General features: G+C 39.4%; 6 protein-coding genes across 6 annotated transcripts; 3 read left to right on the forward strand and 3 right to left on the reverse strand.

Annotated features, from left to right (window-relative positions):
• Positions 1-5,724: 5,724 nt before the first annotated feature.
• LOC132788317 (threonine-rich protein) lies at positions 5,725-6,759 on the forward strand. The gene is made up of 3 exons (XM_060795650.1): positions 5,725-5,901; positions 5,958-6,265; positions 6,328-6,759. Exons 1-3 carry the CDS (start codon positions 5,769-5,771, stop codon positions 6,757-6,759), a joined length of 873 nt encoding a protein of 290 aa, XP_060651633.1. The 5' UTR covers positions 5,725-5,768.
• On the reverse strand, positions 6,657-9,157 carry LOC132791555 (threonine aspartase 1). The gene is made up of 3 exons (XM_060800518.1): positions 8,910-9,157; positions 7,863-8,848; positions 6,657-7,785 (listed from the first exon to the last, which is right to left on the reverse strand). The coding sequence occupies exons 1-3, from the start codon at positions 8,935-8,937 to the stop codon at positions 7,702-7,704; spliced, it is 1,098 nt and encodes a 365-aa protein (XP_060656501.1). The 5' UTR covers positions 8,938-9,157; the 3' UTR covers positions 6,657-7,701.
• A 463-nt stretch (positions 9,158-9,620) lies between these two features.
• Positions 9,621-16,087, forward strand: LOC132789525 (H(+)/Cl(-) exchange transporter 5). Its single transcript, XM_060797587.1, is given in 11 exon segments — positions 9,621-10,169; positions 10,526-10,829; positions 11,776-11,942; positions 12,003-12,206; positions 12,266-12,730; positions 12,733-12,900; positions 12,972-13,189; positions 13,250-13,974; positions 14,040-14,253; positions 14,312-15,431; positions 15,493-16,087. Coding segments are annotated over 10 exon segments (2,643 nt in total). The 5' UTR covers positions 9,621-10,082; the 3' UTR covers positions 14,403-15,431; positions 15,493-16,087.
• A 42-nt stretch (positions 16,088-16,129) lies between these two features.
• LOC132789526 (uncharacterized) lies at positions 16,130-17,846 on the reverse strand. The gene is made up of 4 exons (XM_060797588.1): positions 16,909-17,846; positions 16,589-16,856; positions 16,335-16,528; positions 16,130-16,276 (listed from the first exon to the last, which is right to left on the reverse strand). Exons 1-4 carry the CDS (start codon positions 17,748-17,750, stop codon positions 16,204-16,206), a joined length of 1,377 nt encoding a protein of 458 aa, XP_060653571.1. The 5' UTR covers positions 17,751-17,846; the 3' UTR covers positions 16,130-16,203.
• A 744-nt stretch (positions 17,847-18,590) lies between these two features.
• Positions 18,591-20,849, forward strand: LOC132791879 (ATP synthase subunit beta, mitochondrial). Its single transcript, XM_060800989.1, has 3 exons — positions 18,591-18,783; positions 18,842-19,203; positions 19,255-20,849. The coding sequence occupies exons 1-3, from the start codon at positions 18,753-18,755 to the stop codon at positions 20,743-20,745; spliced, it is 1,884 nt and encodes a 627-aa protein (XP_060656972.1). The 5' UTR covers positions 18,591-18,752; the 3' UTR covers positions 20,746-20,849.
• Positions 20,850-22,071: 1,222 nt separating this feature from the next.
• On the reverse strand, positions 22,072-23,661 carry LOC132791380 (leucine-rich repeats and immunoglobulin-like domains protein 1). The gene is made up of 2 exons (XM_060800269.1): positions 23,034-23,661; positions 22,072-22,971 (listed from the first exon to the last, which is right to left on the reverse strand). Exons 1-2 carry the CDS (start codon positions 23,397-23,399, stop codon positions 22,180-22,182), a joined length of 1,158 nt encoding a protein of 385 aa, XP_060656252.1. The 5' UTR covers positions 23,400-23,661; the 3' UTR covers positions 22,072-22,179.
• Between the last annotated feature and the right edge of the window lie 1,002 nt (positions 23,662-24,663).

Consider the following 24,663-nt stretch of genomic DNA (forward strand, 5'->3'; position numbering starts at 1 on the left):
ACATACTTATACCCTGGATACCGCAAACAAAAGGGAATAATAATTTAGATTATAAGAATACAAGTTTTGAATTTATTTTGAATAAAAAATATATGTTTAACAAAATAGAAAATAATAAAAAATAAATATGAAATAACATAATTATAGAAATGTGAAAATCGAAGGTATTTTTAACAATACTACATAAAATGGAATCATCGTCATTAAATCATAAATGTTGATAGTTTAATAAACAGTCACAGATAATAACAAAGTCTATTTGGCCAATGAGTTCATATTGCATTTTGGCAATATTATTTTTTGACTTTTATTAAAGACCTCAGAGGTTCTTCGCACTATATACGACAATGTTGTTGGTAAAACCTGATCAGTCAGTGAAAGACTTGTTAAGATGGTAAAGTTCGGAGTTTTTGTGCTGCTTTCAGCAATTGCCATGGGTCAAGGAGAAACTACGACCGGAAGTCAGTGTCAAGTGTGTCAAGAGGGGAATAATGTGTATTGTGAATCAGAAAGCACTTTTTATGTATTCGCGGGTAAGGATTAAGAATCAATTTTGAGGAATGCGTCTTTATATTAATGCTGTTGAGCAGGAGCCATGAAACTCGGACCCTTGAGCTGTGAAGCTGATGAGGTTTGCAGCAATTCCTTGGAAATTTGTGTGAAAAAAACTGAAATCACAAATGAAGTGCTAAACGTGTGCGGTGCCAACTGTCAGAGTTGTTCTGCGGATCCCGGAATCAGGCTGCACTTTGTCTCAATGGACAAGCTTCTTCTACTATAATCATTGATTGTGGTGAGGATGAGGTTTGTGTCGATGATGACGATGGCAAAGCCTTCCTTTGTGTTCCTAGCTGTGTTGCGGACTATGTGAGTAAAAGTTGTCTTCCAATCTATCAATTTTAATTGATTGGAATGTGTCTTTCTTAGCAAAAACTTAGTGTTCCTTGCAGCAGTGCTGCTTACACGACACCAACTCAACCACCTCCAACAACGCCCAGCGGTGATAATCAGAAAAGCATTTGCCAAGTGGCGGCAGTTAACAAGAAGACACTCTACTTCTTTACCTATGCCGACAGCAGTTGCAGAACTTATGTCTACTGCGAAAGGAGCAGCTCGACTAGCACAGATTTTACAACAACTTTGAGTGGCAGTTGTTCTTCTCCGAATCCCTATTTCAACACTGTCAGCGGCAAATGTCAAGCAAGTGTTCCAGACAACTGTGAAAGCGAAGCGCCCTCAACATAATAAAGTTGTTAAAACTTGCATATTCATCAATTTATAAAAGTTGAAAGAAAAGTTAAGTTGGTGTTGTGTATAGCATAATTTGTATTCCGGAATTATATCAATAAAAGTGATGAACATTCATATGAGCGTGTAAACTAATTAATTTTATAACAGCCCTGTTGTTCCTATTTTATAATATTAATATTTCTTTATTTTCCACATAACTATACCTTTCGCATTTATTTTCACATTCCCACATTCACAAGACTCTGAAAAAATATATACATTATATAGGACAAATCCGATTTTTATAATTTTTTCGACATCACTTTTTTTGGTCTGCACACAGAAATAAATCGAATCTTAGTTGCTTCAGCTGAGAATCTGGTATATTTTGCACTCTGTGGTATATTTCGTATGTAGTATTTCATCGATATACCAAATATGGAATTCGGTATATGTTAGTATGTTTGTGGTATATTCATTTGGTATACTTTTCCAATAATAACACACTGTTTTACTTTTATTTAAAAGTGGTAGCGGGTTTCTCACAGTCGAGCACACTCGATTGAAGCTTTTTATACCCGCTACCCATAGGGTAGAGGGTATTATAACTTAGTGCCGGCAGGAAATGTATGTAACAGGTAGAAGGAGGCATCTCCGACTCTATAAAGTATATATATTCTTGATCAGCATCAACAGCCTAGACGATATAGCCATGTCCGTCCGTCCGTCTGTCCGTCTGTGTGTCTGTCCGTATGAAACACTGGATCTTAGAGACTATAAGAGATAGAGCTATAGAGCTATCGACAGCATTTGTTATGTTTGCACGCAGATCAAGTTTGTTTCAAATTTTTGCCACGCCCACTTCCGCCCCCGCAAATCAATTAAATCGAATAACAAGCGTAATTTACAAGCTACAGCTGCAGCTACAATAATAACTATAATTATTTATGATTTCTGAAAATTTGATTGCGATCAGATAAAACTTGTGGAAGTTATTAAAGAAATACTTTTGTATGGGCAAAAAGCCTACCTACTTAGTTGCTTTGGCTGACAATCTGGTATATTGTGCCGTCAATGGTATATTTTGAATGCGGTACTTATCGAAATAACACATATACCATTTGGTATATTTTTAGTATATTTGTATTTTTGGTATACTTTGATAAAATACCGCAATATTTTGCTTTTATTCAAAATGGGTAGCGGGTATCTCACAGTCGAGTACACTCGACTGAAGCTTTCTTACTTGTTTACTTTTACAGTCGAGCACACTCACTCGCTTTTTATTTTAATATTATATCAACACATCTAAAACAGCTAGTCCGGCTTTATTTCGAAATTCCTGGCTATTCCCTTGGTCGTCTTCTATGCCTTATGCAATTATCCATACAATCTTTTCTAGTGCAATACCGATTTCTGTTTCCGCCACAGCCTAAATAGTTAAACTGGAAGCACATTGCATAGGAATGAAACCACATATTTTGATTGGCATTTCTCGAACAATTCCCTCTTGCATGACCTGGGTCTGGGCCTCCATCGCAGGACGTGTCTGTAAGCAAATTCGAAGACCGTATTAAATTTTATTCAGAAAATGCACGGAGCCAAGATCTTATTACCTTTACTTACAGCTCCACGACAATTTTGAGTGCGAATCCGGACAACAAACAGAATAAGACAGGCGGCGACTAACAAGAGTTTCATCATAAGAAAAACTTTTGTAATTTGTATATTTTGTACTCCTTTATATTGTGCCAATCAGGTTGGGAACTCTTAAGATGGCATTTAAGATAAATAAGAAAAATTACAAAATTTTAAGTGGTATTTTATAATCATTTAAAGTAATCCACTTGCCTGACAAATTATCTTCATCGCAATCGTAAATTAACAATACAATATACACCATAATATTTCTTAATAAATTCATTATCACGGCCTATTGATATTAAAGGTATGAGGGACTTTAATTTGTTTAACTTTCAACTCTGAAAAATTTTATAAAATCTAAACGGTTTATTTATTTTGAGATTAGAAAGTCAAAATTAATCATAAATAAATGTTTTCGGTTCTGCTTGTGATCTGATAATATACTTATTAAATTAAATAATCTCATCTGAACATCTATAAAATTTAATAAATGTAATTAGCAATTAAATTACATTGCTCATTATCACATTTATTTGATTATACCGTCGTAAACCAAAAAAAATATATAATTTAACACATTCTTATCTGCAGTGCGACACAAGTTATTAAAAGCCTTTCCTCATAGATCTTGCTTAACATTTTAAGCTTTACAATTTGTTTACTTAACATCTAATTTCATAACACATTCTCGTTTGACTTTTATTTAATCACTATGAAGCATAAATGAAATTGCTGGCGCCATCTATCGTCAATTGGCTTTACAAAAGTACAAGCAGCAGGAGCTGCTAAGTCGTATACTTAATGAATGTCTGATATTTATTAAGTATAGGACCGAGTTCTGAATTATAATACATATAACAATAAAAGTTACGAACATTCATGTGAGCGTGTAAACTAATTAATTTAATATCAGCCCTGTTGACTTTTACCATTTTATAATGTTAATATTTCTTTATTTTCCACACAACTATTGTATTTCATTAAATTGATTTTTATTGATTATTTCCCTACACATCTATTTTCACATTCCCTCTTGGTGCAATACCGATTTCTGTTTCCGCCACACCCTAAATAGTGCATCTGGAAGCACCTTCCATTGGAATGATACCACATATTACGATTGCCATTGAAAGCACAATTTGACCCACGGTCTAAGCCTCCAGCGCAGTTTGGACCTGTAAATAAATTTGAATACCATATTAAATACTATATCATATAAAATGCACTTGCTAAAATATTATTACGATATATATATCCAGGACAATATTGAGTGCGAGTCCGGACAACAAACAGAATAAGACAAGCGGCGACTAACAAGAGTTTCATCATAAGAAAAACTTCGAATAAGTATTCGTAATTTGAATAATTTGGACTCCTTTATATAGTGCCAATCAGGTTGGGTACTCTTAAGATAGCAATTAAGATAAATAAGAAATTTGCAATTTTAAGTGGTATTTTATAATCATTTAAAGTAATCCACGTGCCTGACAAATTATCTTCATCGCAATCGTAAATTAACAATTTAATATACACCATAATATTTATTTATAAGTTCGTTATCGCGGCCTATAGATATTAAAAGAAAAGACTTTAATTTGTTTAGCTTTCAACTCTGAAAAATTTGATGAAATTTATACGGTTTATTTATTTTGAGATTAGAAAGTCGAAATTACTCACAAATAAATGTTCTTTGCTTGTGATCTGCTTATATACTTATTAAATATTAAATAACCTTATCTCAACATCTATAAACTTTAAAAAAAAATAAATACTATAGCAATTAAATTACTTTGCTGATTATCACATCTATCTGATCATACCTTCATAAACACAAAAAAAATAGCATTTAACACATTCTTATCTGCACTGCGACGGAATGTACAAGTTATTAAAAGCCTTTCCTCATCGCAAAGATTTACATTTGTACCTGACGGCCTTGTTGCTAATGCTCGCTGCCTTAATTGATCATAAAATCTCCTTTGTATTATATTTAACTTCTACTAAATTAATAAAATATTTGATATAGATCTCGCTTAACCTTTTAAGCTTTACAATTTCTATACTTTTCATCTAATTTCATAACATATTCTCGTTTGACTTATATTTAATTACTATGAAGCATAAAAGAAATTGCTAGCGCCATCTATCGTTCATTGGATTTTCCATAAGTACACGCAGCAAGCGCTGCTTAGTCGTATACTTATTAAATGTGGCTGATATTTATTAAGTATACGACCGAGTTCTGAATTATAATATTTTGATTGTAAAATAAACAATTTTAATAAATTTCAAAATAAATCATTTAAGTAATAAAATTAATTTTTTAAGCCGAATATTTATTTTAAAATAAATACATAACATTGGATAATCATAATAATTGTTTGAATACAAGCCTTTAATAGATATTAAATATTGAATACCCAATATTTTATTTAAAACCCTTTTTAATTTAAAACAAACAAAAACAAACTTAAGTGTTTCCTTTAAATTGTTTATAGTCAAATACAAAATTCACAACAAGTTAGAGAAAAACAGATTAATAATCCGCAAAGACCTTCTTTTTTCATGACTTTACATTTGGACCGTAAAGATAAACGTAAATCAAGCTAAAGACAAACAGAGGAAATAATTCTTGGGAAAAATGTGCGACACTCGAGCCAAGATACCCATAACAATATAATGTATATAGAGAGTTGTTGTTGTACGCTGTTATGCATAGCCCCCAAAAAATGATTCGATATTGCTTTATGACAAAGTCAACATCCCGACTGTCATTATCATAGACATAGGACTCATAAATGTTTCGCTTGAAGGTTACAATTTGACTATATAAGATAATGTGGCAGGTGACAGCAGATCAGTCAGTGATATACATTCAAATCCAAAACGTGAAGATGAACAAAATCGGAATTCTTGTCCTGCTTGTGGCGATGATTGGCCAGGTGCTGAGCCAGAGCCAATGTCAGGTGTGCCAAACGGATAATCAAGTGTCCTGCGAATCGGAGAGCACTTATTACATTTGCCTGGGTAAGAAAAGGATTGAAGGTTAATTTCCAGGAATGAGACTTAATTGTGTTCCGCAGGTGAACGGAGATACGGTCCCTACAGCTGTGAAGCTAACGAAGTTTGCACCAACTCCGCGGATATTTGTGTGGACAAGAGTTTAGTTACGGGCAACATTATAAACGTTTGCGGTGACGATGAATCCGCCTGTCAGAGCTGTCCGGACAACAAGAAATACACTTGTGTGAGCAGCACACAAGCAGCTCGTTGCGTCAATGGTGAAGTGTCCACGTCCTTGATCATCGATTGCGGTGAGGATGAGATTTGCGTCTCCGAGGCCGAAACCACATTCAAAAACGTTTGCGTGCCCAACTGTGCAGCGGACTTTGTACGTATCATTTCACTTTCATCTCGAAGGGTTTCCTAATTTTGTTTCGGCTTTTCTTGCAGGCACAATACAACGCCACCTGCAGCAATGCTGTTTACACGCCACCAACTCAGGCGCCACCCACTACGCCTAGTCCCACTGAGGTGCTGAGCATTTGCCAAGAGGCAGCCGAGACCAAGACCACCAGATACTTCTTTGCCTACGCCGATTCCACTTGCCGCACTTACGTCTACTGCGAGAAGGCTAGTCTGACGAGCACAACCTTCACTCAAACATTCACCGGAGGCTGCTCGTCACCTACTCCCTATTTCAACACGGCCACCGGCAGATGCCAGGCAACCATTTCGGACAGTTGTCGCACCGATGCACCAACAACAACCCAGGCACCAACTACAACAACTGCCACCGCATCCTCAACTTCTGAAGATACAACTTCAACAACTGAAGCTACAGATGACCCTGTTACCGTTACCGAGGAACCTACTGAACAATAGTAATTCGAAACTTTCTAAATCTGCAAAAAAAACTAAACAAAGATACTTATATTAACTGCAGTTATGTAACAAAAAAAAAAAAAACAAAGGCTATTCAACTATTGTTAAAATACACTTTATATATCATAATTAATAATAATCACTTAGCTACAATTATATAGTCCTCCAAATATACAAAATACTGAAACACAATTCACACAAAAATATTGCTTATAAATGTAACAATCAAATTTGTTTTTGCAACAATCTCTATTCGTAATTGGGACTGTTCAAGAAATGAATGTGATGTGTGTCGCCAAAGCGAATGGGTTAGGAAGAGTGTCGAGCAAATAAAAACATAAAAAGAAAAAAAAAAAACAATTCTATATACACAAGAGACGCGACATGCATACGTCATCGTGTCTAAATCTGTTATTGAATATGATATTTCACGTTTTCGCTCTTGCTCTTGGCTGATTTATAACGCTGGCAGATGCGTTGCGCCTCAGCTTCAGCTTAGTTCAACAAGGGGAAATCGTACTAGACATTGTCGTTGTTAAACTATATAAGTATGTGTGTGTGTATTAATATTATTTTAGTGTGTGCTGTGCATGGCCACACATTTGAGACAGAACAACAAAGATACATAGTTACATCCATACATATATCATAAGTACTCTGTACAATAAAAAGTTTTCATTTAATGATTCTTAATATTTTATCGAGACAAAAGCGAAACGCTGCTGTCGCTGGCTGCTGCTGCTGTCGGTTTGGTTGGTTGGGCGATTGTCGCGGCAATTAAACATTAAATCAAATGAATTGCAGAAAACTGCAAAGTTGACACTGAATGACGAAAGAGAAGCAGGAGGCTGGCTGTCTCGGTTAGGTCTCCCAATGTCTGAGACTCTGGCTAGTTGGCTGCTGCTGCTGCTGCTACTTTTTGCTTTTTGGGCTGGCCAAAAACTAAATGCGCAAATGGAAATTATGGCCATTGACGACGCACGATCGCCCTGGCACACTGTATGTGGGCAGTGGCGAGTGTACAAACTGTAAAATCAAAAATTGTATAAATATAAATTAGCATGATTGATCGTAGCTGCTTGCATTCAATAGTGAGCACAAACCTTTGGCACTTTCTGCGTTGTCGCCATGTAGCCGACACAAAACGATTGTGTCGTGTGGCTCCACATCACCTCGCCGCTGCTTTGCTTCGGATAGTAGAGCAGTGTCAAGGCGCCGGCATAGAGATCCTGTTGTTGCGGCAACAACGGTGAATCGAGGAACTTTTGCTTAAACGTCTTATGCAGACTCGTCACAGCGCAATCGCTATCAAAGGCACCATAGCAGATCTCACGCGCCAGCAGCGTCTTCATCAGATACTCACCATTGCCCGTCGTGCACGTGGCAATGGCCAGCTCATCCGTATCGCTTGCCCAGCAGCCAGCCCCGTACGTAGCCGCTTGACCCACTCGTCCGGGCATCTTCAGCAGTATTCCGCCGGAACTGCAGCCAGCTGCCGTGTTGCCAGCGCCATCCACGCACACTGCGCCCACAGTGTCCAGCGGAGCGGCAGAGAGTTCCACCTCGTTGCCCGGTTCTGGCACCACATCCGCATCCTCCACGACAGCTTTGCTATGGTTGCCCACAACCGCGTCGTATTTGCTCTTATAGTGATTGTAATGGAATTTCGCTTTCGATGAGATCAGCACATTGGGCTCGATCATGGCACAGCCTTGTTGCTCGGCATACTGCTCCGCTCCACTCGCAGCCAGCACCATGGGCGGTATGCGTTCCAATGGCTGTTGCTCCGATTGCCCATCACAAATGCGTCGCGCCAACTGAATGGGATTCTTGACCCGACTCACATTTGTACAAGCACCGAAGTTGAGTGTGGTGCCATCCATGATGGCAGCGTCGCATTGCACCGTGCCATCCAGGCAGAGATTGGACCCGAAGCCGGCGTTTGTGTTGCCACAGTTCTCCAGGCGCATTATTGCCGCTTCGCAGGCATCGACGGCGCTGCCGCCGTTTCGTAGAATCTCTGTGGCCCGCATGCATGCCTCTTTGATGACGCGCTGGTATTTCGACTCGTCTATGCAGTTTCCAGCTCCTAAATGGCACATTTACACATGTCAGTGATCAATCATCATCAATCAAAACAAAACACAAACCTGTATGCACCGCTATGAATCCAGCCATGTTTTTTCTTTTGTGTAGTTCTATGGTTTTGTGTGTCGTCGCGTTCTCACGTATTCTCCTCGCTGTAAACGCGCCAACTGCACTTGCGCTTGCTTGCTGCGGCCTTTGTTTACGTCCGCCGTATGCTATTTTAGTATTTGTTTGTTTAAACAATTTTGGAAACTGACGACTGAGAGTGCAGCAACGACCGTTTGCTGAATGCGCCAAAATACTAATTCAAAATAAACAAGCGAAAATACTGCACAGCGAAAGTATATTTCACTCTCTTGAAAATATCATTAGGGGCACTCCTATGATATTTCAAAATGTAATTGAAATCTTCAATCAAATTTTCTGACAATGAAAATTACAAGCAATGTATAAACAAAAAGGTGTTAAATTATGTTTTATCTATATTTTATTTTAGAAAAATATTTTGCATGTTCTTAATGTAATAAACGAATAAAGGTTATATTGTATTTATTCTTTATTTTGAAGTTATTTTTTTTTTTTTTAATTATATAATAATAAATTTATGCACAAACTACATTTAAATTCGCTTACAGCCTGTAAATTATTCAAACAATCAATTACGAAACAATTATATTATTTAGTGTGGCTGCTGCCTTCACAATTAACGGCTGGTTTGGTATTTTAGCAATATTTGGTTATCTTCCTCGAGTATTTTAGTTGAATACCGCTCTTGGTCACACGCGTATGTGACCGTGATTTTTGCAATAAAGCTGAATAAATTGCAACAAAAAAACAAGTAAGAATGATATATTTAAACGTGTAATTTATACACGTTTCCAAAGTGTTGCACGTGACATATGTACAGATTGTGTAACTAATTGAATACAAGTCAAAAACGCACACAGGAAGTGCAAGTGAAATGTGAAGAAAGTGTTTGTTTGTCCAGGTTCAACAACTGTTTGTAACTGTGTGTGAGTGTTTGTGTTATTGTGTGCGTGTGTGTGACGTCTGACTCTACTGCACTTGTTCTACACTAATACCAATTAAAATATGTAATAAAAAGAAGAGAGAAAAACAAGGAATGAACTAAAAATCATTGTAATATTGAAACGCAGAAAGCCAGCAGTTCGTTCCAGAAAATAAAATACGCCGCAAACAGCGCAAACACACAAAGTCAATACGCTTGAAAAATAATGGATAAATTCCCATTAAAGGGTAGCAGAGAGGCTGCAGCGGAAGGTAACAGCTACATAACCGCATATCAGACAGTCATGAAAAAGGTATGTACATAAAAGTATTGCACAGCTGCTTTACAAATTATTTAACGATTACCAAATACATGAATAGTTTGCTATATTTAGGGGGCGGCAATGACACTGTACAAAAGTGTCTACGTGGGTGTATGACGCTCTTTCTTCTTTATGTGAACAGCTGAGCTGTTGTTTGACCTATATGTATAAAGCAACATTAACCCTGAGTCGAACCTTCACTTCCCCCGAAAATGCCACTTAATCTTATCAATTATCCGTGCGTAAACAAAGAGCTTTTTTTCCACACATTTGAATATATTAACACTTCAAGCAAAATCAATTGCAAATCACAGCCTAGTAAATTTTGCGGTGTTTTTTAATTGTAGTCAAACGGTCACACTATTGGAGCCGGCGACGGCGATCATCCGTTAGCGCCGCATTCAAAGCTCTCCTCGTATGCGGCAGCAACCACATCACTTACCGCAGCTACCGACGACGAGGATATGATCGATATAACGCCACGCTCCAGTCCGGGTGAATTAATTGGGGGCCCTTCCAGCAGTTATCACCGTGAAACAGCGACAGAATCGGATACGGAACGTGATTATGCGCCCAATCAGCGAACAATGCATCATCATCATCAACATCAACATGTGCCAACTCACAGCGCTTTCGGCGATCCCATGGATGGTGAGTAGACGCAGAAGCGGATGCAACAAAACATTGATATCAAAATGTGCGCGGAGATTTACTTAATCTTCGCAAGCGATCTCGTGGTCAGTTGCGACGTCACGACACTTTAAGCTGTTGACTGCGTGGCGCGGGTTTGTACTCGCATTTATTGCTATTATTAGTACTATAAACCTCCAAGTGCGAATGCGGGTGAGAGGGCGAAGGTTGTGGGGAGCTCACTACACACGACCCTCCACCCCGGTGCCCGCTACTCGTCTTCATTTAATATACATATGATTAAAATACAAACAGCAAAAAAAGCGACATATGTATGCAAGCAGAATTCCAGTTACGCGCTCAGTTTGTCTGTATTGTTTAATAAATAAAATAACGAGAGATGTGCAAAACGAGAGATGCTCAACGAACGCGCTTCGGTTCAGTTGCCGGAAAGCAGACTTATGGGGCTTCGATTATATTAATTATCTCGCGTTCACAATACCATTGTCAATATGTACAAGCGCATAGACGATAAATAGTTTATCATACTTTGTGCAAACAATTTGTAGGAGACACGCTTTGATTTTATCGAGAAAAAATCAGTTTTACAAATAAGAATGATAATAGTGTAATTGAAATAATCGGTGTAAATATAAGTAAATCGAAGAGGAATAATTTATCATACTACCAGAAATAATCATCAGAATATAATAATAGTATAGATGAACAAATACAAATCGTGTAACCAGAATTAATCAGGAACACAAAAATAATATTAGTATAATTAATAATTATTTTATTATGAGATAATCAACATCGTCAACTGATCATTATTTGCAGAATCAATATCAAGATCAAAAGAAAGAAATCCAAAATTTGTCAAATTCGAAATGTGCTCAACCCACTGAACTAAAATCCTAATCACAGTACTCTTTTTATTTTGCTCACCTCATGTACGCCGTTTTAGGAGCACTCTCATTCTATGGCTCCTCGGATGTGCAGGATGATATACCCGGCATTGGACAGTATGAAGATTTCCACACCATCGACTGGCAGCGCGACATTGCGCGTGATCGCATGCGACATCGTTACATTGTCAAAAAGCGACAGGATTCTCTCTGGGACTTGATCAAGGTAAACACTAGAATTCTCTATGCTTTAAACTCAGCTAATCAGCTTTTATTCTGCGCACAGGGTTCAATTGATGCGGGCTCTGGTTGGCTGTGCGTGCTGCTGGTGGGAATCGCTGCGGGTTGCGTTGCGGGCATGGTTGACATTGGCGCGAGTTGGATGTCCGATCTTAAGCATGGCATTTGTCCGGCCGCCTTTTGGTTTAATCGCGAGCAATGCTGTTATCCAGCCAAACAATCTGTCTTTGAAGAGGGCAACTGCTCCACGGTAAGTATGCTTTATCCATTAATTGTATACCTATTATTAATTTATAACTTCTCTTTTAGTGGAAAACATGGCCCGAGATCTTTGGACTCAGCCGCACGGGCACCGGACCGTACATCATCTCGTACATTTGGTACATCTTGTGGGCATTGCTGTTCGCCTCGCTGAGTGCGTCGCTGGTACGCATGTTTGCACCGTATGCTTGTGGCTCGGGTATTCCCGAGATCAAGACCATTCTGTCGGGCTTTATTATACGCGGCTATTTGGGCAAATGGACATTGCTGATCAAATCGGTGGGCTTGATGCTCTCCGTGTCGGCCGGCCTGACGCTGGGCAAGGAGGGACCCATGGTGCACATTGCCAGCTGCATTGGCAACATCTTCTCGCATCTGTTTCCGAAGTACGGACGTAACGAGGCTAAGAAACGTGAAATTCTATCGGCAGCCTCTGCGGCAGGGGTCTCAGTGGCTTTCGGAGCACCTATAGGCGGAGTGTTATTCTCACTGGAAGAGGTGTCCTATTATTTCCCCCCCTCAAGACACTTTGGCGTTCGTTCTTCTGTGCATTGATTGCTGCTTTCGTGTTGCGCTCGCTGACACCGTTTGGCAATGAGCATTCTGTGCTGTTCTTTGTGGAATACAACAAGCCCTGGATCTTCTTTGAGCTCATACCGTTTGTCTTTCTTGGCATCATGGGTGTAAGTAATCAAGCTGAAATAATTACTTACTGTACTTGTAATTACTTTTTTTTTTTTATATTTTATTGCAGGGCGCCATTGGCACGTTCTTTATTAAAGCGAATTTGTGGTGGTGCCGGTACAGAAAGTTCAGCAAGCTCGGCCAATATCCCGTTAGCGAAGTTCTCTTTGTCACCCTAGTCACCGGCATCATTTGCTATCCGAATCCGTTTACACGCATGAACATGAACGAGCTCATATTTCTGCTGGTTAGCAAGTGTTCTCCCGGCGATATGACTAACCCATTGTGGTGCGTATTTATAATTGTGTTTATATAATTCAATTTGTAAGCAATTACCTTTATCAACAGTGACTACAAACGCATGAACATAAGCACAAGCACTGGCTTTGTTGAGGTAACCGAACCTGGACCCCGTGTCTACAGCTCCATTTGGCTGCTCGTGTTGACCTTTGTGCTGAAGCTGGCGTTGACCATATTCACATTTGGCATTAAGGTGCCCTCGGGTCTGTTCATACCGTCGCTGCTATTGGGTGCCATCATGGGACGCATTGTTGGCATTGGTGTCGAGCAGTTCGCGTACAGTTATCCGAATATTTGGTTCTTTACCGGCGAGTGTGCGGACAGCAATCTAATAACACCCGGATTGTATGCTGTAGTGGGCGCTGCTGCTGTCCTGGGCGGCGTTACACGTATGACAGTCTCGCTGGTCGTCATCATGTTTGAGTTGACTGGCGGCGTGCGTTACATTGTGCCATTGATGGCTGCTGCTATGGCCTCCAAGTGGGTGGGCGATGCATTGGGTCGTCAGGGCATATATGATGCGCACATTGCGCTAAATGGTTACCCGTTCCTGGACAGCAAAGAGGAGTTTGCGCACACAACACTGGCGGCTGATGTAATGCAACCGAAACGCAATGAAACATTGAATGTCATCACCCAGGACTCCATGACAGTGGACGATGTGGAGAATCTGCTAAAGGAGACCGAGCACAATGGTTATCCCGTTGTTGTGTCCAGAGAAAATCAATACTTGGTTGGCTTTGTGCTGCGCAGAGATCTAAACTTGGCAATTGGTGAGTTCATTGCCATTCGAATCAAATGCAATCAATCAATTCTAATTGTTTTTTGTTATCGACAGGCAACGCCAAGCGTCTTATCGAGGGCATTAACAGCAATTCCATTGTGTTGTTTACATCCACACAACCCACACAAAATCTGGGTCCTCAGCCACTGAAACTTAAGAAGATTCTCGACATGGCGCCCATCACGGTGACAGATCAAACGCCCATGGAAACGGTCGTCGATATGTTCCGCAAACTGGGTCTGCGCCAAACACTGGTCACACACAATGGGTAAACGATTGACTTATCTATTTAAAATATGTGTGCTAATTAATGTTTTTATTTGCAGTCGTTTGCTTGGTGTAATCACGAAAAAAGATGTGCTACGCCATGTGAAGCAAATGGACAATGAAGATCCCAATACAGTGCTCTTCAATTAAGTTGAATTTATTAGCCAATCAGCGGAATAGGCCTACGCCTAGCAATTATTATTACCTGTACTATCACAAAAAAACAAACACAGAAACATTTTATGGATTTAAGTCAAAAGTTGAGCAGAAGAAAAGGAGTAGAGATTAGTGAATTAACGATCGGAATTTCGAGCGTGTGAAAGATTTAGAAAAATTGTGTGCAGTTCTACTTTATGTTATATATATACATATATATCTCAATATATATATATATTTGATATTCGTACATTAATATATATATGTGTGGGTGTATATGTATGTATGTATCTCGTTAATGTTAATTGTGTAATTTATTTAAGACAATTGCAATCTTATTCATTTATTGCCACTTTGTAATTATGTCATTGTAAGCGTACACGCAATTGATTACTTTATATTTTCTATATACGATATATACACTCCTCGTACACATACTTTAATTGTAATACCTACGAACCCTATGCTATTTTTTTATACACTCCTCTGTACATCACGCAAATGTGGAAGTCAAGCGAGTTGCGCCTTTTTTTTTTGAGTGTGTGTGAATAATACTATTTTATGCTGGCTGCACAGTCAAATAGCTACGTATGAATAGATGATGAAGCTTTTTACGTGAAAATGATGTGAAAGATGGGACTTTAAGTTTTGCATTTCGTTCAAAATTCTTAAAGAAAATCTTATTTACATATTTATATACATATATATTTACATATATTGCATAAATACATAACTATGTATATCGAAAGTATTGTGTTTTGTTAGAGATCTGTGAAATTTTAATCTAAACTCGTGTAAATAGCAACATTAAAACAAATGATTAAACCATAAATAAACTTAAGCGCAGCTATACACAATTTGAACTTATATTAAATCTAAGCAGATGCTGTTTATTCAATCCTGATTCGAATTGGATTCAATGGAACCAAAGTAGACGTGGATTTCATTCGAAACTCTTTAATCATTTTAAATTGGAAACCTAAATTACAAGCATGATATTGGTTTACGGAAGATTGGCGACGGGTAAGTAAAGTATATTATGTTTTATTTGATGCTAATGTTTAATGAATTTAATTATACTAAGCATGTCCAAGGGTTGCCTATAAGCTGGAGCACAAAAAGATGTTGCCGCTTGAAAAAAAAAGCAGATGCAGATGAAGCTTCCATTGCGGCAATCTCCAAATCGAAACTTTCTGCTGTCAGTTGCCAGGCTTTGCCAGAAATGCGATCAAGTCGAAGATAATCTTTGCAAGAAATGCGATGACGATGATAAATGTGATCAAGTCAAAGATAATCTTTGCATGAAATGCGATGACGATGATGAAGATGATCAAGTAGAGGATGTACCTGAAGGTGAGTGCTGTGGTGCACCCAAAATGCCTTGCTGCGAGGACACAGTGTGCGTGTGTCCTGATCCCTGCGAGAGAGACGAGGAAATGGAAGCAATTGCTGCACACGTCGGTGGCAAGTGCGCAAAGAATCCTTGTGGCAGGGTCAAAGATCCCTGCGAGAATTATGTCAAAAGGCACATAGGCAAGAAAGTGGCAACTAAGAACAGTCAACAACCAGCGGGCGGAACTCAGCCAGTGAAATAGCGAAAAACATATTTTCAGATATAAAAAATGTAATAGTAGTATTTTGGAAAATTTCAGAATTATAATGAGTACTTCATATTTTTATTGTTTGTTTAGAACTTGGGAAATTATTAACTATTATTTTCAATTTACTTTTTTTAGAAACTCTTGGTAAACAAATCTTTATTCAAACTTTCTTATCTGCATTTAAGTTGTTAAGACTAATCTCTTGAATTATGTTCAATATAGAAAATCTGAAACTCGGAGCCATAGAGTCCAGTGATTAGCCAACAACTGGATGAAAGAAATAATAATTACTGAATAATCAAGTTGAGTTCGACTGCAGCTTTACCCATTGTCACTGATCCTTATGAGGTTGCCACGACCCCGAAGAGCGCCCTTGACATGCGCATGAGCTCCATCGCTAACCCTATAATACTCCAAAGCTCCATCGTTGCTGGGACAGTAGATGATATTGGCATCCCGACTGCAGGCAATGGCATTCTTAAACGGCAGCGGAATCTGCACAATCAACTGAGCGGTGTCCTGGCAATAAAAGAGAGGAAGTTAGGATCGAGTTCTTGTTAAAGTGAAGACTAAAGTTACCTCATCCTCATGCCGCATATCATGGTAATAAGCTTGTCCACTCAGATCGCAGGTGATTACCATGGGGTGACCATCCATCTCGGTGCGCAGCAATGTGGACACCATGAAACGATGTCGTCGCAAAGCCAGCAGCTGCAGTTGATTGTTGGAGGATCTGTCTTCTGTGCTCCAGCAGCGATAAACTCCACCATCGTTGGTGCCCAGCACAAAGTCGTTTAATCCAAGAGAAACCATTGTGGATAGCTCTCCACCAACTGCTGCTGTGTATCTGTAAATCACTTTTGTTACTCGAAGTCACTTCCTTGATTTGCTGCACTTACTCCCAATCAAGTGTCATCTGTTTGGTGACCAGCCACTGCAACACAGTGCCATTGGCATAGCAAGCAAGCAATCGCTGCTCCGTCACCCAATCGAGTGCCACAGCAGCTCCTTGCGTAGATGTGACGCTGTGAAGCTGCTTGATGTCCACGTTAGCATCGCTGGCACCTCGCGATTGCTCATAGAGCCAGACAAAGAGCTCTCCATCCATGGTGGCGCCAGCAAACATGTTCTTATTGAAGCTATTCGTGGATAAACTTCGCAAACATGACTTCAATGGCAACGCCTTCATCTCCCTGTAGATCACAAAGTCGCCATGCGCCACACGCTGTGGCACAAAGAGCTTCAGCTGCTGATCCACATGCTCGCACCAATCGTCATGTTGTGCCACAGTTGTGGTCACCAACACTGGCGCATTGTTGGTGTGCACACACAACCAAATGGCCAATCCTTGGGAGTTCTCCACGCTGCCCATGGGCAGATTCTGATAGATGTGCACCTGCAACTGATCCTGCAAGGCGCCTTGATTCGACAGCTGCTGCTGTTGATCCTCATCCATCAGTGGCGTGGGTTGACTCAACTCTTGCTCCACTAGTGGATAGATCTGTCGCAGCCATTTGGCCAACGCACGCTCATCGTACTCCACGCTGCCATTTGTATTCCCCTTAAGCTGCTCTGTTTGTGTGGCTATGTGCTGCTTCTGCTGCGTGGAAGTGGAAACCTCTTTGCTCGGAGGAGGCGGATCTGTGCCTGTACAGTTGTCGACAAGTGCATTCTGTTTCTCTATGGGCTGCGTGGCCGGAAACTCAATTACTGGTGAACTGTAGTGGGAAAGTACGTCCATCTGGCAGGTGGTCTAATATACGACTAACCTGGCCACAACAAATGGTTAGTAATGGGTTGGCATGGAAACTCCACTGAAGCTACCCTTAAGTGAGGAGAGAGGGGTGCGTATTGAGATGGTTAAGTGAACAGGTTGCCCTTAAGTAATATGCTATCTAATATATTAATGGATGAAATGATAAATTAAATATGCTATTAGTGTTTTAATAATTATGTATTCCAACATAAAATGTACAACACGAATTTAAAAAATTCGCTAGAAAAGTTAATAATTTCAATAACTAAATTGATAGATAATTCATATTAGTATTTCATTATTCTATGATACGAATAATTAAGATTGAATTTTCCATGTGCAAATTATAATTTGTATACTCCGCATGCAAGTAGTAATTTGGGTATATTTAAAATTGGTGTTGATTATTATGTTTTTTTGTTTTGCACAAAATGTTCATAAATCCACCATTTAGTAATAAAATAATAAATCTATTACTACACTAAATATGAAAATATCCTTACTATAAAAGTTACTTTAAAATTGGTTAGCTATGATTTTACTCTTGTAAATTTACAAACTTGAAGATTGCAAATTAGGAAAATCCCCAGCTTTATAATATTGATCTTTGAAATTAATTCTCGTTTGAATTAATTTGCATTACATTCTTTTCGTAGCATTGAAATATGGTTATCAGGTATGCAGCTTCCAAGTTCATTAGGTATGGTAAAACTTGACGGTTAAATTTGACTGTATTATCGATAATTAATTAAACATATATAAAATCTTTTTTATGAAGAACCGAAGTAAGCCTTGACAACTATTGTCATTAATGTCACTGTCATTAGCAAAGCGAAATTCATTTGCGAACTGTCTTCAGTAAAGAAAGAAAATTTCATAAGAAAATAAAATTTTATAAAAATTTGCAAACTGAAAATAAAAACCATTTTTTTTTTTAACTTGAAGTTTTAAAGTTTGTTTAATTAAATTACAATAAAATCAAGCAAAATGTTGATGGTTTGGAAAAGATTGAGCGCAGGTAAGACTTTACTTTAATAATAGATCGCATAAGTATAGAAACCCTTTCTTCAACATAGGCTGGAAACTAGGACGGTCCAGGGGACAATTTGAACTAGCAGATTACTACTCGCATTCGCGTTCTCTTCACACCTCGCTCCTATTGTCCAAGGATGATGATAAGAAAAGCGAAGAGTCTTCCAAGAAAGACGATCCCTGCGAGGAGGGTGAGAAATCGGCCAAGGATGAAGCCACCGATGCTGGGGACAAAAAGAAATCGGCAGATGGCAAAGATCTTGGTGCGCTGCTGGGCAAACGTCGCGAAGGAGTTGTTTACTCCGTCATTGGTCCAGTTGTGGATGTTTACTTCGAAGACGAGGTGCCCGATGTGCTCAACGCCATGGAGGTGCAAGATGCACCCATTGGACGTCTGGTGCTGGAGGTGAGATTTACTAGACAAACTCTTAGTTGATTACTCAAAGTGTTCTGCTAGGTTTTCCATCACTTGGGCAACAATGTGGTGCGCAGCGTGGCCATGGATGCCACTGAAGGACTGCGACGAGGTCAGAAAGTGATCGATACGGGTTTTCCCATTCGTGTGCCTGTGGGAAAATCCGTCTTGGGCCGCATTATGAATGTGGTGGGGGATCCCATCGATGAACGTGGTGAGATCAAAAGCGATTTCTATTCCTTCATCCACAATGATGCGCCTGAGCTGGCGGATTTGAGTGTCAAACCAGAAATGCTGGTGACGGGCATCAAAGTGATTGATTTGCTCGCTCCCTATGTGAAGGGGGGCAAGATTGGACTATTTGGTGGCGCTGGAGTGGGCAAAACTGTGCTCATCATGGAGCTGATCAACAACATTGCCAAGTCCCATGGTGGCTACTCGGTTTTTGTGGGCGCTGGCGAACGCACACGTGAAGGCAACGATCTATATCACGAGATGATTGAAAGCAACGTCATTTCACTGGAGGAACCCACTTCGAAGGTGGCGCTCGTCTATGGCCAGATGAATGAGCCGCCAGGTGCTCGTAATCGTGTGGTGCTCACCGGTCTGACGATTGCCGAGTATTTCCGGGACATCGATGGCCAGGATGTGCTACTCTTCATCGACAATATATTCCGCTTCACTCAAGCCGGATCGGAGGTGTCTGCACTGCTGGGAAGAATCCCCTCGGCTGTGGGTTATCAACCCACATTAGGCACTGACATGGGCACAATGCAGGAGCGCATTACGAGCACTCGCAACGGCTCCATCACTTCGGTTCAGGCGGTCTATGTGCCAGCTGATGATCTCACGGATCCGGCACCAGCTGCCACCTTCTCCCACTTGGATGCCACCACCGTGTTGTCGCGTCCCATCTCTGAGCTGGGCATTTATCCAGCTGTCGATCCCTTGGACTCAACGTCGCGCATTCTGGATCCCGATATTGTGGGTGAGGAGCACTACAATGTTGCCCGTGCCGTGCAGAAGACGCTGCAGAGCTACAAGTCTCTGCAGGACATCATTGCTATTCTGGGCATGGATGAACTCTCCGAGGATGATAAACTGACGGTGGCACGTGCCCGCAAGATTCAGCGGTTCCTTTCGCAACCCTTCCAGGTGGCCGAGGTTTTCACAGGTCATCCGGGCAAGCTTGTGCCTGTGGAGAAGTCCGTAGAAGGCTTCAAGCGTCTGCTCAACGGTGAATACGATGATATTCCAGAGATTGCTTTCTATATGGTCGGAGATGCTGAGGAGGCATTGGCCAAGGCAAATCGATTGGCGTCCACCATGAATCCGGATGAAGCAGATGCGGATCCAAAGAAAGATAAGAAAAAGGATGAGAAGAAAACTGAGGGCGGGGATAAAAAGGAAGTAAAAGCAGAGGAATCCAAAGAGAAAAAGGACGAAAAGAAAGCAGATGAGAAAGAAAAGGAGCCACCAAAATCCGAAGCTAAGGACTCGAAAGACGATTCTTCCAAAGACAAGAAGAAATAAGCGATCTCTGACTTTGCGCACTTTCATTTTAATAACTCAATTTAATTAATAATTCAATTTGTTAATTAATAATTTCAAACTATTTGTTATTTGAATAAATGACACAAACTTTGATAAGGAAAAGTTAATTAATAATATTTTCCTCCCAGCAACTTCACTTGTATACAGATACATAGTCCTAAATAATTAGATAGAGCGAGCTAGATAATTTGAAGAGCATGCAATTTACAAAAAATATTTTTAAATTTTAACGGGTTTGACTTTTGTGCATCGGCTGCTTTTAAGATTCAAATTGGCGCGCTTTAATTTTAATTGTAGTACTATAAACAGGCGACTGATGGCGCCACTCAGGTGACTTGCTGTATTTCGGCTTGCTGCTGATTTATGTTCGCCTGGTATTTCACCTCCTGATTTGTCAACTTTTGACCACCGTTGTTACAACATCGAGTGGCCAACAACAACAACAATTTTACTAATAATTATTTTAATTTCTCTTGTTGTTGTTGCAATTTCCGAAAATATATTTTAAAATTTTAACGGTTTTAACTTTTGTGCAACTGTTTTTTTGTTTTTTTGAAGATTCAAATTGACGCGCTATTTAATTGTTGTGCGGTACCTAGAATATACGGCAGATGGCGCCACTCAAGTGACTTGCTGTATATCTGCTTGCTTCTGATTTATGTTCGCCTGGTATTTCACCTGCCGATTTAGCAATTTTTGAACATCGATTGGCCAACAACAACAACCATACTATTAATAATTGTTTTCTTTTAATTACGGATGTTGTGGTTGTTGTTGCCATTTCAGCAGCATTTCTGCTTACTGGTGATTTATGTTCGCCTGGTATTTCACTTGCTGATTTAGCAATTTTTGACCACCGTTACAACATTGAGTGACTAATAACAACAACCATATTATTAATAACTGTTTTAATTACTTATGATATGGTTGTTGTTGCAATTTCTAACAAAAACTTTTAAAATTTTGAAGGGTTTAACTTTTGTGCATCGCTTGCTTTTACTATTAAAATTGGCGCGCATTTATATAAGATTTTGTAGAATCAGAAATATGCGACATACGGCGGCACTGAGTAAGCAAGTGAGTTGCTCTATTTCAGCTTGCTACTGGTTTCTACTCGCCTGGTACTTCAACTGATGAATTGCCACATTTTGCCGCTCGTTGCGGCATTTCAGTAGTCAATAACAACAACAACCACATTACTAATAATTGTTGCCTTAATTACTTATATTGTAGTTGTTGTGGCATGGTGAAAAAGACTTTAAGGTTTAAGGGAATTATTACTTAGGAAAAGTATTTAAGTGGCAAGTGTGTATATTTTCGTTATCAAATAAATTCTTGAAAGAAAGCTTTGAAAGAGAACAATACAGAGTGAATAGCTTAGTTCCATTATTAATGTCATCATTATCAGCATCATCAGAGAGGTAGTTTCTCATCGTCATCTTTCAGATACTGTATCTTTCTTGCAATCAGCCATTGCTCAAATTGGGCAAAAGAGTCACGTTGCCACGGATTCCCGTCAATGCCTATATGCTGCAAATGAGACAGCGTCCCATTCAAGTCGGGCAGAAATGTCAGCTGATTATAGTTAATAAGCAGATCTTTGACGTTGTTTAGACTCTTCAGAATATCGCTGCTAATCTCTGTCAATTGATTGTGACGCATATCCAGCACCCTCAGATTTTGTATAGGAACAAACAGACCCTCGGGCAGCACACGCAATTCATTATTGGCGAGCAAGAGTGTATCCAATGATGGCAATTTTTCAAAGGTTCTAGGGTCCAGCTGCTGGAGTTTATTGCCATTTAGATTAAGCTTACGCATGTAAGGCATTGGCAAGTAATCATAGAGACCTTGCTTGTCCACCTGTTTGTAGCCGAAAAGATGCGGACTTAGAATTTCGAGACCATTGTATGACAAGTCGAGCGTCTCAAGTTGCTTCAGTGTTTCAAAGGCGTGTTCACTTAGTTCCAATTTACCGTTTGACTGCAAATGCAGAAAACGCAATGATGTCAGTCCTGCGAAGTGAGCACTCTTCAAAACGCCAATTTTATTTCCCGATAATTCCAGCCACACAAGTTCACCCAGCAACTCGAATTGGTTTTCGAGAAGCTCACTTATGCTGTTGTTTGAGAGATCCAATATTTCTAGTCCAAGCACTTTCTCTGCTGAGGAGGCAACATCTTCTTCAGGTAGTGTAATCTGAAACTTCATTCCAAAGCGAAAACAGTAGAGCTTTAATATTTTAATATTGCTGCAAATTAACATACCTGAGTGAGCTTATTGTTGTTGAGGTACAGCTTTTTCAAGTATGGACAATTGCCAAAGGTGATGTTAAAGGTTGTCAAGTCGTTATGACTAAGGTCTAAGATACTTAGAGATCCCATGTATGGCAACTCTACATGACTTAGAGAATTATTTTCGAAAAAACCAAAAATCAAATTTGGAAATTTGCTCAACAAATCCTTTGTGAGAACGCTAAGCTTATTGTTGCTGGCGTAGATCTGCCCCAATAAGCAATCGGTGGGAAAGTGAGAGACCAGCAGTTGTTCCACCCCACAGCCGGAGATGTTGAGATGCCACAGATGGGGGGAGATTGGAGAAGCCTTCACTGAGAAGTTCAAGGCGTGGCACATGCAGATCGAGGAACGACAATTGCGGCAAGTTTAGTGAACTGTTCGCTGCTCCGATGGTTAGCTTTGTTTGCGTGTTTCTGATTTCTAATCCGCGAAGATTTGTTGTGGGGACATCGTTTATCTCCTCGAGACTGCTTAATTCGTGACATTTTATGCTGTAGATCCCTGAATCTACTATCTCACAAAATTGTGCTGCAGCAGTGACAACACAGCAGATGAGCCAGAGAATTAACCAATTTAAGAACGACATTTATTTGCGACAGTTCATCTATAACTGAAGATAGCTTGGTTGAATACGCAAAATAAATAAAGTTCGCATATTTCGATTACCGGTTTTTTAACGTCAGAAGAGATAGTCTACATATTCAAAATAGAGAGAAGCCTGCAGGTTATAAAACATAGGCATTGTAAAAAAAAAAAACTTGTTCCGATGCGAATTATTATATTAATCTGCTTTTTCTTTCATTAATTATAATTCCGACTGGTTTGATCTACAGAAGCCAAAATTAAACAGAACATAGTATAGCAACCCACCGTTAGATGGCGTAGCTTTTGGGTAGAACAATCGATTAAACAACCTACCAAACTAGGGAACAGTGTCCTCGGTGTTCAGATGATTCATGAGATACATAACTATTACACATCCATAAATACTCATACAATACAATAATTGTAAATTTAGTAAGAACAAAAGCTATAATATGCAAAAAAAATCGTGGCTTACTTTCCGGCCTTAGGAAATATTGCACTATGGTCCAGGGGATCACTTTTCTTGATGGAATTGAATAACTCATAAATTACATGAGATATTTTGATGCGGTTTTTTTATTTGAACTAAGGAAGGTCCCTAGAATAATTTGTGAAAAGTGGGCGTGTCTACTCCTACCATAGTGTATTGGTTTAATAAGCGACATTTAATAAAGAAACAATGAAGTTCGCATATATCATGCGTCATAAGAGATTTGACCAGAATAATGTCCATAGTCGACATTGTCTAGTAATTGATAGATAAAAACACACGATAGTCCTTAAAGTTCTCCTGTTATCCTTAAATTTGTGTGAAATTTGCAATTATCACGTCTTCACGCACATATATTTAATTTTAGTGCAGTACCTAGAACGGACGACAGATGGCGCTACTAAAGTCACTTGCTGTATTTCTGCTTGCTGCTGATTTATGTTCGCCTGGTATTTAACCTACTGAAATGAAAACTTGTAATTATTAAACTATTACTTTCTGGGACGTACTGGTAAATCAACGATA

This window comes from Drosophila nasuta, chromosome 3 (assembly GCF_023558535.2).
Source record: "Drosophila nasuta strain 15112-1781.00 chromosome 3, ASM2355853v1, whole genome shotgun sequence".
Taxonomy (NCBI): Eukaryota; Metazoa; Arthropoda; class Insecta; order Diptera; family Drosophilidae; genus Drosophila; species Drosophila nasuta.

Coding starts and splice junctions, on each gene's coding strand:
- LOC132788317 (XM_060795650.1), top strand. CDS start 5,769: ATGAACAAAATCGGAATTCTTGTCCTGCTTGTGGCGATGATTGGCCAG. Junction 5,902..5,957: donor CACTTATTACATTTGCCTGG/GTAAGAAAAGGA, acceptor TGTGTTCCGCAG/GTGAACGGAGATACGGTCCC. Junction 6,266..6,327: donor CCAACTGTGCAGCGGACTTT/GTACGTATCATT, acceptor CTTTTCTTGCAG/GCACAATACAACGCCACCTG.
- LOC132791555 (XM_060800518.1), bottom strand. CDS start 8,937: ATGGCTGGATTCATAGCGGTGCATACAG. Junction 8,849..8,909: donor ATTCATAGCGGTGCATACAG/GTTTGTGTTTTG, acceptor TGTGCCATTTAG/GAGCTGGAAACTGCATAGAC. Junction 7,786..7,862: donor CAACGCAGAAAGTGCCAAAG/GTTTGTGCTCAC, acceptor TTGATTTTACAG/TTTGTACACTCGCCACTGCC.
- LOC132789526 (XM_060797588.1), bottom strand. CDS start 17,750: ATGGACGTACTTTCCCACTACAGTTCACCAGTAATTGAGTTTCCGGCC. Junction 16,857..16,908: donor CAGATGACACTTGATTGGGA/GTAAGTGCAGCA, acceptor AGTGATTTACAG/ATACACAGCAGCAGTTGGTG. Junction 16,277..16,334: donor ATAAGGATCAGTGACAATGG/GTAAAGCTGCAG, acceptor TCTTTCATCCAG/TTGTTGGCTAATCACTGGAC.
- LOC132791879 (XM_060800989.1), top strand. CDS start 18,753: ATGTTGATGGTTTGGAAAAGATTGAGCGCAG. Junction 18,784..18,841: donor TTGGAAAAGATTGAGCGCAG/GTAAGACTTTAC, acceptor TCTTCAACATAG/GCTGGAAACTAGGACGGTCC. Junction 19,204..19,254: donor TTGGACGTCTGGTGCTGGAG/GTGAGATTTACT, acceptor GTGTTCTGCTAG/GTTTTCCATCACTTGGGCAA.
- LOC132791380 (XM_060800269.1), bottom strand. CDS start 23,399: ATGTGCCACGCCTTGAACTTCTCAGTGAAGGCTTCTCCAATCTCCCCC. Junction 22,972..23,033: donor ACAACAATAAGCTCACTCAG/GTATGTTAATTT, acceptor TTTGGAATGAAG/TTTCAGATTACACTACCTGA.